General features: G+C 37.1%; 1 protein-coding gene across 1 annotated transcript in view; it reads right to left on the bottom strand.

Annotated features, from left to right (window-relative positions):
- LOC111052911 (ubiquitin carboxyl-terminal hydrolase 48) overlaps positions 1-12529 on the bottom strand; it is a 67690-nt gene that overhangs the window by 38161 nt on the left and 17000 nt on the right. The window contains exons 6-9 of the mRNA XM_039443519.1: positions 4664-4824; positions 3524-3625; positions 1403-1611; positions 79-309 (exon numbers count right to left, since the gene is read on the bottom strand). Coding sequence (XP_039299453.1) covers positions 79-309; positions 1403-1611; positions 3524-3625; positions 4664-4824 — 703 coding nt within the window. The remainder of the gene's footprint in view (positions 1-78; positions 310-1402; positions 1612-3523; positions 3626-4663; positions 4825-12529) is intronic.

Below are 12529 nucleotides of genomic sequence, written 5' to 3'. Positions count from 1 at the left end.
TAAATGCATATTATTTAAATAAGAGGTTCAATAAACTAGAAAAAATGGCATGTATGAATAGAGAAGTATGCAACTTACCGCCAGTGTATGTACATATTTGACATTAGTAACTTCGTCTGGATTGAGACATCCGTGGGAACAGACGTAGTTGCTGTTATCGATCGGGTTAGTGTTATTAGCGCCCGATTTGAGCCAATGTGTGATCCAGTTAGTAGATATGGCATCAATGACTGACCAGTCTGCGTGCTCAGGAATGGCCAGTGAGTTGTACAAAGTCTTCATCTGCTCTGTGAGTTCAATACAGCTAGCCTGAAATGCAAGTTGTTTTCGACATCCTTAATGATATACAAAGTGCACAGATCACGAGTCAACGCTGAAACAATATTTTGTCTACTGATTATTTGAAACCCGGATTTATTGAGTGCATTTTAGACAATTTGAGATATTCCTTCAGAACTGAACTATGTACAATATCAATATTAGAAAACATAGGAGTTCGACAGAAAGATCCAGGTTTACAAGAGATAGATCCAAGCTATTCTGTTTGTGATTGAGCTCGTTTACCGAGGCAACAACATAATTTGTTGCATGTAGTTGCATATTTTGTTGGCACCGATATCACTTGTGAACAAGACAAGCTTACATCTACAACGCCACACCTCCAAATGGGCACCTGCTATAGGTGTGAGGTGTGACGCGCTTGTGACACGAGTGTCAACGGCACTGTCAATTCGGTAGGCACAAGTATAACAGAGGAGTGCAGTGCAGTGGAGCCACCCTCACATCATCCGTACGTGGGCCGGCTAAGGCTCCAACTTGTCTAAACGCCTGCAAAAATACTCGTAGTTCCCACGAGCGTTTCGGAATGGGGAGATCAATGTCGACGACATTCTATGATGCTATTTCCAGAGACGGAGGTGCTACCCATCAATTCCACAGTCTGCATTATTTAATTAACATGCCTGCTACTTTACTTTCAGAGACGGAGATACCCTACACGTAAACAAGACACCAATTATTATTACAGATATGCTCAAATATTGTGAAAATCTAGGTTGTAGAAGAAATAAAAGATGTCAAGACTAACGCTTAGGCAACATTTGCTGCTATTAATGTAGCAAGAGATGTCGTCGCGAGAGACATACTGCTCTACAAAAGTGTCAGCGTTGAGCAATATGACTCTAGAGGGCGATCGATATAAGCTGCAATTAAATGAACAATATACTAGTAAAATTGTTGCTCATTACTTATTGCTGGCCAACTTATCCTCACTCACATTCTAATAGAATAGCACATCAAACAGTCTAATTATTAATGAAGGACTCCACTAATACTATAACAAACAAAATCATCACAACGTATTCATAAATGTATTATTAAACTTTAAACAAATCCAACTTACTCTCAAACGAGTAGTTTCTTCAATATAGTCATCAAACTCCTTGTTATGTCGAATTATATATTGTTGCAATCTATCAGAGAGCGGCGCACTCATTTCAGCACTTTGATTATCGTCAGAGACCCTCCTGTAGACCAACATGTATGCTTTGGTTGAACACAGAAACCCTTTTGGAACCCTGCTATTTGTGCCTTTCTTTTTGTCATTCTTTTCTGAAACATAAACATGTTGTTGATTACGGTTGTCAACATATTATAACCGAATTTATTTCAACACATTCAATAACAATATCGAAATAAAAATATTCAAGTTATTTACCTAATTTTATAACTAGTTGAGAGTCTCTTGTACAATAAAAGTTCAATATCCATATCAAAGCTAAGGGAAAGAATAAAAAACATCATTATAAATTTTATTACCAAAGCATTATAAACCATGTACAGATCTTGACTTCTCAACTAGATATTTACTTTTTTCGTGAATTGGAAAAAGTACAAATTTGGACAGAAGCCTATTGTATTTTCCATCAAATATCTGTATAAACTCAATATTATTAAATAATTACGTACTTTTTATAGGTAAATTGTAACTCAGTGTGCGTTATGAGGGCAATAATGGTGTAACCGCCCCCAGATGGGGGTAGAATTAAGAGATCTCTAAATTCTAAAGGGCGAGTCATGGGACTTTATAAATAACAAAATTTGCATTCTATTTCACTTCTAAATTTTATTGACGGTACCAACTACTAGAAATTTCAACAACAGATAATCGAAAACATTCTATTGCATATTCGATATATTCGAGAAAACTATCTTTAAGATATTTGAACTTTACTAATTTTACTACTACAATGAAAAATTGGGGACTCGGTCCTTCAAGGGTTTCTAGCATGAGCTAGAAAATATAATGACACTCACAACCGTTCAAATTACAAATCCATCACTATTGGAATTTTCACTTCACTAATAATATTCAATTTAACACTAATGGAATTTTGACTCACTAATATTAATCTTCAACAAACATTCACTTTAAATAATTAATTAACTTCTTCAACAGATTCTACGGATAGAAAACAATAGATTTTAGCAAATTTAAACAAGGCACAAATTAAAAAGACACGTTGAATTAGGGCCTTGGAGGCCCGAGGCAGGATACCTCTAGATTGTAATCTGTTTGATTGGGACTGAACTTTTCCACGCAAATTATGTTCCCCTTCCACCAACGAGACGACGGTCCAATTTGGCAGAGGCAGAGCACAATTCCGTGGCAAAGGAAAATGCAAGTTTGAGATATTGCCAAATACTCGTGTATTTTCCATAGCTAATGGATATACAGTTCCGTGAGAATACTTCAACCCTGCATAAAATTTGAGTTTTCCCGGATGCAAGTTAGCAAAATCTTAATATGAGAGAATTCTTTTTCAACAGAAAAATAAATTTCTCACGATAAAAATTTACACACAGCTACAAAATCACTAGAGTCTCATTATTGAATAGCTAATTCGAATGAACCCATACTAAATTTATCTCTATGAAAACACAAACCCATAATTAATTTATTTCAATATCATCACCATTACACTGGGATTGAGTTCCTGGTCCTTCAGATATGTATATTTCAATATATTACTAAAAAACAATGAATTTCAATTATTGTGCAATATACAATATAGGTTGTAATTAGATATAAGAAGTGTATTGTAAATGTAATATAGATTGGATGTGATTAATGCATTAATGCATAATACTAAAGCTTGAAGAAACGTTTGTAATTGGAGTCATGAATCGGCCGTAATTGATTTGATTGTCTGCAACAATGAAATTTTGTGGAATGAGAATGAGACAGCCTGCCTCCCTGACTGGACTAACCATGTTAGAAGGTTATTCAGCAATTGGCAATGAAGATCCTCATGAAAAAATGCCTAAGCTTTCTGTTAAATAATAAACTCTAATCATTGAACATTAAATAATTTCAGGACATGAGGATGCCTTATTGACTGGGCTGATACATTATCATAGAAACTTACTAAATAACATGAAAAATTAATAGCGCTGATAAAAGTTGCCACGACTTTCTGCTGCACCATAGTATTTTTATTAAAATAATCATTGGCACACTTACTGTCATCTTCATCCAAATTGAGTCTTTTTCCATCAGTATTTTTCTCAACAAGTTCATCATTGAAAATGTACCAGTCACCTGATTCATTATCCTGAATGTAGGCTGAAACATTACAATATTATTATCATCAATTTATTGAATTAATCGTAATTATTATAGGTAATAGACTGAGCAAGCGACTCCTCAATTCATTCAAACTTGAATATCTAATATTAATCTTAGACATTAAGATATAAATTATTGTAATTAATCTGGAAAGGTGGATTTAGCTTTGAGACTAAACAGCGATTGTAGTGGATTTTTGCCCAAGGGTGAAAATTAGCATTATGCCAAAATCAGGTAGGGATAAGTGAATGATTTCATATTTTTTTTAGAAATGGACCCACACAATTTTCCATTTTCAAGCAGAATAATTGAGTTTTTAATAATTCAAATGATAAAGAATTATAATCACACCAAGATTCAAGTATTTAGATAGCACAATAAGCCTGAACAGAACTCTATAGACTATTGAACATTTTATGTAGAAGATGTGTCATTTAGCTATTTTTATGCTTAGTAAGGATTTGAACCAGTATTAACAGGGATTTTACTCATGCTTATTTATCTCTGGAATGATAAAAATCATGAACATTATTGGAACTATTGGTAATATCATGCTGAAGATTATGTTTATTAAAAATCTTACACATATGGTTAAATGAAATCTTAACTAAACAAATTTATTAGCCATAGTAATTTGCTTAAGATTAATATCTGTATGGTACAAGAAAGGTTATAGAGCATTTTTTTGGCGTTTTATCTATCATCTATTAGCAATAACATAGATTGCTCAACAATATCAACATAATTGGTATTAGTATTGATGTAGGCAAGGAGGCCTGCATGGACACTAATCATGTGGACAGGTTGCCAGGGTGATTGTTCACAGGGTAACCAACTGTTTATGAGAAAATAACTAGTTGAGTTTCAAGTTGGATTTTGATGAGAGATGTTAAAATATGATTTATTTTATTTTGATCTTGTTTAATATGTAAACTTTTAATAAATACAACAGTATGTTACAAATATTATTATATTAAAAATGAGTTTAATTGGTATTATAGGTTGAAATAAATATTGGTGGAGTAAAATACAAACCAATATAATGTCCAGAGTCGGCACTGAGACCTCTGTGAGCTAATACAGCAGTCAGTTTATACACGCTTTGGCCTTCGTTAGCATCTTTCACGTACTTCTTCATGTCGAGAATTTCTGGGAATTGGATGGCAGTGTTCAACTTTTTCATGTCTCCTCTTTGCCTGTTGTAAAGGTAAAAATTAATGAAACCACTGAAAATTATCTTGAATGAATATTTGTCATCAGACTTTAGAAGCAACAGACAACGTCACAATAAAAATTTAAATTCTATGTAAGGGAGCATCCAAGAATTTCTTCAATGAATTTTGACCCTTGCACAGAAACAGTATACCATTGGTTGTTACATGTTACGGGAGTGTTAACACATTGGCAGACTCCCATTCCTAACACAAACAACAATACCGTATTGTGTTTTGTCACAGCAGAGTAGGCCTGCTGCATTCATTGCATTCGAGTGCAGAGTGCAGAGTGCAGAGTGCAGAGTGCAGAGTGCAGAGTGCAGAGTGCAGAGTGCAGAGTGCAGAGTGCAGAGTGCAGAGTGCAGAGTGCAGAGTGCAGAGTGCAGAGTGCAGAGTGCAGGGCTTCTACGCTGCGCACCACGCTTTTCGACACTTTTTACTGGTAATATTTTTTCAAGTATTTCCATTTAGTTACCAAAATGGAACAAATGTCAGAGAAAAAACTTTTCTATTATTTCTAATTTTTGAAATATGAGCACCATCATCAATCATACGTCCAGATTTAATTGATTGTTCAAAAGTTAAACAGATAGAAAGAAAATTTGTTCTTCAAACTGCTTCAGGAGAAAACGTCCCTGTACAAGGAAAAGCTGACATTGTCTTATATCTTGGTCGAAAGAGAATAAGAGCTACCGTTTTCGTTGCATCAATAATGGATGATTTCATTTTAGGCCTAGATCTTATTAGAGAGTATAAATTTGTAATTGATATCTCCAGGAATGTTATTAAATTTGATCATGAATATTTGCATTTAAATCATCACCAGGAAAACAAAACAATAGAACAGAAAGTTTGTAACAAAATAAGACTGTTTACAATAGAAGAGGAACTTATACCACCTTTTTCAGAAGTACTGGTCATTGAAAACCCTCAAAGAATGTTGGAAAATGAGACAAACCTAATTGAGCCTAACCAGAGCATATGTCACCAGGTTGTTGACTGGACACTCAATTATTGCAAAAACTGAAACAATTCCCGTTCTCTTTGCAAATGTTACTGAAGAACCGAAAGTGATAGAGAAAGGTAAGGCAGTGGCAAATTGTAATGATGTTGAAGTACTTCATTGAGAAAACAATAATAACAAAAGATTTAAGAAAAGTTCCAATGAAGTTGAAAGGTGTATTAATCAATTACTGACTGATGAAGAACAATATATGACAGATGAAAATCGACAGTCAGCTCAACAAATAATATAGACATTTTTGCTTTTGAAGAGAAGATATGGGTTATACCAACCTCACATATCACAGAACTGATACTGGAGATGCTCATCCAATAAAACAACGACCTAGAGGAGTACCATTCGCAAAAAGACAAGGAGTAGGTGATATGTTGCAAAAGATGAAGGAACAGAATGTTATTGAAGAATCACACAGCCCTTGGTCATCAACAGTAGTTTTGGTTAAGAAAAAAGATGGCAGTATGAGATTCTGTGTGGACTACAGAAAATTGAATGAAGTTACAAAGAAAGATAGTTACCCACTCCCTCGAATTAATGACAGTTTAGATACACTTTCCGGTTCCAAGTGGTTTTCTACACTTGATCTGAAAAGCGGGTATTGGCAGGTGGCACAATACATCCTGATGATAAAGAGAAGACAGCATTTTCAACAGGGGAAGGTTCATGGCAGTTCAATGCCATGCCTTTTGGTCTTACTAATGCACCAGCAACATTTGAGAGATTAATGGATATGGTACTTCGTGGCCTGTCTTGGGAAGTATGCTTAGTCTATCTTGATGATATTATTGTAATGGGAAAGACATTTGAAGAACATCTGGATAACTTGGAAATAGTTATTTGTGCAACTAGTGCGCAAAGTGACAGTTTGCTGCACCGAAAGAAACGTTTACGCCCGAGCCGTAGGCGAGGACGGAATGGTTTCTTGAGTGCAGCAGAGGAACTTTGCGCACGTATTTCACATTAAGTTTTTCCTACAGTTACCATTGAATATGAAAAGTGGGTAATTATGGGTAAAATTGCCTGAAATGCATCAAATGTTTTTCTGTGTAATTTTATTATTGATAAAAACCTTAATCCTAAAATCCTAAAGTCCTCGTTGTCCTTGGTTATAATATATAATGAATAATAATTAGCGCGTTGTGCTTCGTTGCACCTCTGCTCACTATAGCAGCCCAGTCACTGTTACCAACTTCATTTTGGTTTTGCTGCACTGTTGCTCCATATAACCTACTAAGTATTTTGCGTTGCCATGTTGCAAATCTGGAGTGCAGAAAAATTTTTCCCGCACTAGAGCGGAAAAGTGATTCTTTGCGTTCTGTAATCAGTGCAGCAATGGCCACTTTTCAACGTAACTGTAGGAAAAGGTATTTTCTAAACTAAAAACAGCTAACCTGAAATTATCTCCAAAGAAGTGTAACCTGTTTAGAACTGAAGTAAAATATCTAGGTCATATAGTCTCAAGAGAAGGCTTAGCTACTGACCCAGGAAAATTGAGTGCTGTTCAAAATTGGCCAATTCCAACAAATAAGTCTGAACTGAGAAGTTTTCTAGGATTGTGAACATATTACAGACGTTTTGTTCCCAACTATCATGATTTATCAAAACCTCTTACAGAATAGACTGTAGAAAAATGACAGTTTAATTGGACGGATAGAGTTTCAAAGTCTTTCAATAAATTGAAGAGTAATTATGCTCAGCTCCAATTTTATCATATCCCATACCTGGAGGTACATTTGTAGTGGACACAGATGCTAGTAACAACGGTATTGGTGGAGTTTTATCACAAATTCAAAACAAGGAGGAGAAAGTGATTGCTTACTTTAGTAAAACCTTCAACAAAGCAGAAAGAAATTATTGTGTCACAATAAAATAATTATTGGCCGTAGTAGCAAGTTTAGAACATTTTCATAAATATCTCTATGGTCAAGGGTTTATAGTAAGAACAGATCATTCTGCTTTACAATGGTTGTTCAACTTCAAGAATTTGGAAGGTCAGACAGCAAGGTGGATGCAACGATTACAAGAATATAATTTTATTATAAAACATCGAAGAGGCAAAGTACATGGTAATGCTGATGCGCTATCAAGGAGACCATGTCTTCAGGACTGTAAATATTGTGAGAAAATTGAAATTAAACAATCTCTGATAGTGAATGCAATTAGAATAGAGTCTGACGATTATTGGAGTGATGCAATGCTTAGGAAAGACCAGATCAACGACAGCAACATTGGAGACTTGGTTACTTTGAAAGAAGAGAGTAAGCGACCAGCTTGGGCTGAAATTTCACATAGAAGTGCTATCTACAAGAGCTATTGGGCCAAGTGGGATTCTTTGCAGGTTGTTAATGGAGTACTGTTTCGGAAATGGGAATCGGCAGACGGTCTTTCTATGGTTCTACAAAAAGTCATACCCGATAGAAGGGTACCAGAAGTCTTAGAAGAGATTCATGGTGGCGCTTCTGGTGGTCATTTTGGAACTAATAAGATGCTAGAGAAGATACGGCAGCGCTTCTATTGGGTCAATTCTAGAGCAGATAAATAGAGTTGTGGTGTCGGCGCTGTGATACCTGTGCTGCAAGTAAAGGACCAGGGAAAAGGTTCAAAGGAAAGATGCAAAGATATGATGTGGGATCCCCTTTTGAAAGAATTGCTGTGGATATAGCCGGTCCGTTTCCAGTGACTACTAAAGGTAATAAATATCTGTTGGTGATTATTGATTACTCCACAAAGTGGCCAGAAGTATACCCCATTGCAAATCAAGAGACCCAAACCGTTGCCAGAATGATAATAGATAATTGGATAAGTCGATTTGGATTACATAGTGATCAAGGCAGAAATTTTGAATCAAATGTTTTTCAAGAAGTTTGCAAATTGTTAGGGATAAAAAAAACACATACAACCCCACTTCATCCACAATCTAATGGAATGATAGAGCGTCATAAGACAGTAGGAGAGTTTCTACGAAAATCAGTTTCATCAGATCAGAAAAATTGGGATATGAAACTTCCTTTAATTTTACTGGCTTACCGCTCAGCCGTACACCGAGCAAACTGGTTGGAGTCCAGCAGAAATGCTTTATGGGAGGGAGATTCGACTCCCTGGAGATTTAATGTTTGGTAGACCACCAGATCAACAAAAAAATCGTATGATTTGGCAGCATCAGAAACAAAACTTGAAGAAGGGAAACTCGTTTGGCTACATAACCCAAAGCGAATTAGAGGAATTTGCTCAAAATTAGAAAGAGCATGGGAAGGCCCATACTACATTCTGAAGAGAATAAATGATGTAGTGTACAGGATTAGGAAAACTGGAGGGGGAGCCGAACCTAAGGTTGTACACATTAATCGTCTAGCATCTTATCAAGGAAATCGGAATATTGGAGGCCAACATCCCTAAGGGGGGGGATAGTGATGTAGGCAAGGCCTGCATGGACACTAATCATGTGGACAGGTTGCCAGGGTGATTGTTGACAGGGTAACCAACTGTTTATGAGAAAATAACTAGTTGAGTTTCAAGTTGGATTTTGATGAGAGATGTTAAAATATGATTTATTTTATTTTGATCTTGTTTAATATGTAAACTTTTAATAAATACAACAGTATGTTACAAATATTATTATATTAAAAATGAGTTTAATTGGTATTATAGGTTGAAATAAATATTGGTGGAGTAAAATACAAACCAATATAATGTCCAGAGTCGGCACTGAGACCTATGTGAGCTAATACAGCAGTCAGTTTATACACGCTTTGGCCTTCGTTAGCATCTTTCACGTACTTCTTCATGTCCAGAACCTCTGGGAATTGGATGGCAGTGTTCAACTTTTTCATGTCTCCTTTTTGCCTGTTGTAAAGGTAAAAATTAATGAAACCACTGAAAATTATCTTGAATGAATATTTGTCATCAGACTTTAGAAGCAACAGACACGTCACAATAAAAATTTAAATTCTATGTAAGGGAGCATCCAAGAATTTCTTCAATGAATTTTGACCCTTGCACAGAAACAGTATACCATTGGTTGTTACATGTTACGGGAGTGTTAACACATTGGCAGACTCCCATTCCTAACACAAACAACAATACCGTATTGTGTTTTGTCACAGCAGAGTAGGCCTGCTGCATTCATTGCATTCGAGTGCAGAGTGCAGAGTACAGGGCTTCTACGCTGCGCACCACGCTTTTCGACACTTTTTACTGGTAATATTTTTTCAAGTATTTCCATTTAGTTACCAAAATGGAACAAATGTCAGAGAAAAAACTTTTATATTATTTCTAATTTTTGAAATATGAGCACCTCAAGTTGAAATTTTTGGGGAGATCCATTTCCGAATTTCTTAGCAAATAGATTCATAAAATTTCAATGAAAAATTCTTCATGATATTTTTTATCTAATGACATGTTTGGTTTCTCAGAAAATCAATTCTTTGAAAATGTATTTCAGTTTCAAAAAATAACTCAAATTGGGCATTTTTTTCAAAATGGACTAAATATTGTTAGAATCGGTATTCTGAGAAATCAAATAAATCATGAGATGAATTCTTGTTGTTTGCCTGTTGGCAGTGTGCCTGGGGTAGCCTCAGTGCATTTCTTGCATGATTCCCTATCCATGGCCATCTGTGGAACAGTCTTGCCTGTTGGCAGTGTGCCTGGGGTAGCCTCAGTGCATTCTTGCATGATTCCTATCCATGGCCATCTGTGAACAGTCTTGCCTGTTGGCAGTGTGCCTGGGGTAGCCTCAGTGCATTCTTGCATGATTCCCTATCCATGGCCATCTGTGGAACAGTCTTGCCTGTTGGCAGTGTGCCTGGGGTAGCCTCAGTGCATTCTTGCATGATTCCTATCCATGGCCATCTGTGAACAGTCTTGCCTGTTGGCAGTGTGCCTGGGGTAGCCTCAGTGCATTTCTTGCATGATTCCCTATCCATGGCCATCTGTGGAACAGTCTTGCCTGTTCGCAGTGTGCCTGGGGTAGCCTCAGTGCATTTCTTGCATGATTCCCTATCCATGGCCATCTGTGGAACAGTCTTGCCTGTTGGCAGTGTGCCTGGGGTAGCCTCAGTGCATTTCTTGCATGATTCCCTATCCATGGCCATCTGTGGAACAGTCTTGCCTGTTCGCAGTGTGCCTGGGGTAGCCTCAGTGCATTTCTTGCATGATTCCCTATCCATGGCCATCTGTGGAACAGTCTTTCCTCTCCTCCTTGCAAGTCCCTCCCACTGCTCTCCTTCCTTCTTGCACTGTCACATTCACATACTGTTTTCATCCCCCATTCGCTGCACATGTGCATAGCCCAACCCAACTGCATCATTTATATTCTTTCACTGACATCACTCATGCTCACTTGTTCCCTTATTCTAGTATTCCTTACTCTATCCCTTCTTGTCTTTCCTATGGCGGCACTTCATTTCCACTGTCCTTATCTTGTTTTCATGAGATGATTTCATTGGCCAGCTTCCACTTCCATACAGCAAGATAGGTTCAATAAGTGTCAGATATATTTTATTCTCAATATTTTATCAAGTTCTCTTTTCCCAAATACTACAATATTTTGTTGCATGAAAGGTAGGAGCTCTCTTTCTCACTCTGCTGAGCACCTCCCTATCTATTTTCCCATCCTCTAAAACACTGTACCAAGGTATTCATATTTCGCTACCTGGTCCATCTCCTCCCCATCCACCATAACTTGCACATTATCTCTCATTCCCTTTGACACAAACATGACCTTAGTTTTCTTTACATTGACAATCATTGCCTCAATTTCAACTGCTCTGCCCATTCAGTTACAGACTGCTGTAATTTTATCTTGTGTCGCAAATAAGAACAATATCATCAGCATACAGGAGAGCTCTTGTGCCAATTGGCCTCATATTCCAGTATTTCACCAGCATATTTTGTGTCCTTCTACTACATATTTTGTTATGAGATGAATGACATCTTAGAGAATGTATCCTCAAAAGTTCATGAATTTATTCGCTACCAATTCGGAAAATGATCTCCCCCAAGATTTCAACTCAATATGAGCCTCATATCTAGAAAAATGAAAACATTAAAAACGTTTTTATCAGGAATTTGTTTCATTTTAGTGACGAGATATTTTCGAAATATTCTGTGGGAGTTTCTGGTCTCCTAGCGGGCGCCTCCCCAGGTGGCGGATGGGGGGATGCCTCCTAGATATAGGGGCTACCGAGGAAAGCGAATACCCGGGGTGGACCAAAATCAGCAACAAAACTGCTGCCCTGCAGATAGAGTTCAATGGATGGAAGAAAACCCTAACAGAAAATTGACTGCTGCCTTGTAGTTCGGCATTGGTTTGTCAAAGGCTGGGGAAAAAATTACCTGGTCCTCCAGGTTGGGGGTTTGGCGAGGGGCCAACAACCCCTCCCTATAAAAAATCATACGTTGAGAATAACACAACACAGCCTCGGATTGGACCGGAACACAAGAAAAGGAAAATGGATATGGAATTGATTTTAGCAACTTGGAACGTTACAAGACCAGGAGCACTACATGCATTGAAACGACAGTTAGAGCTTTACAGGGTTAAAACAATACCTAGGCCTACTATTACTTCAGCTATGATAAACTATGACGTCATCACATGTAGATCGATGATCTACTGGCGATAGGCAAGCGAAATAAGAGCGCTGATGCTTGTTACCACATCTG

This window comes from Nilaparvata lugens, chromosome Y (genome assembly GCF_014356525.2).
Source record: "Nilaparvata lugens isolate BPH chromosome Y, ASM1435652v1, whole genome shotgun sequence".
In the NCBI taxonomy this organism is placed as follows: domain Eukaryota; kingdom Metazoa; phylum Arthropoda; class Insecta; order Hemiptera; family Delphacidae; genus Nilaparvata; species Nilaparvata lugens.
Note: the sequence above shows the minus strand (reverse complement) of the source record. Positions and strands in the feature narration are given on the sequence as shown.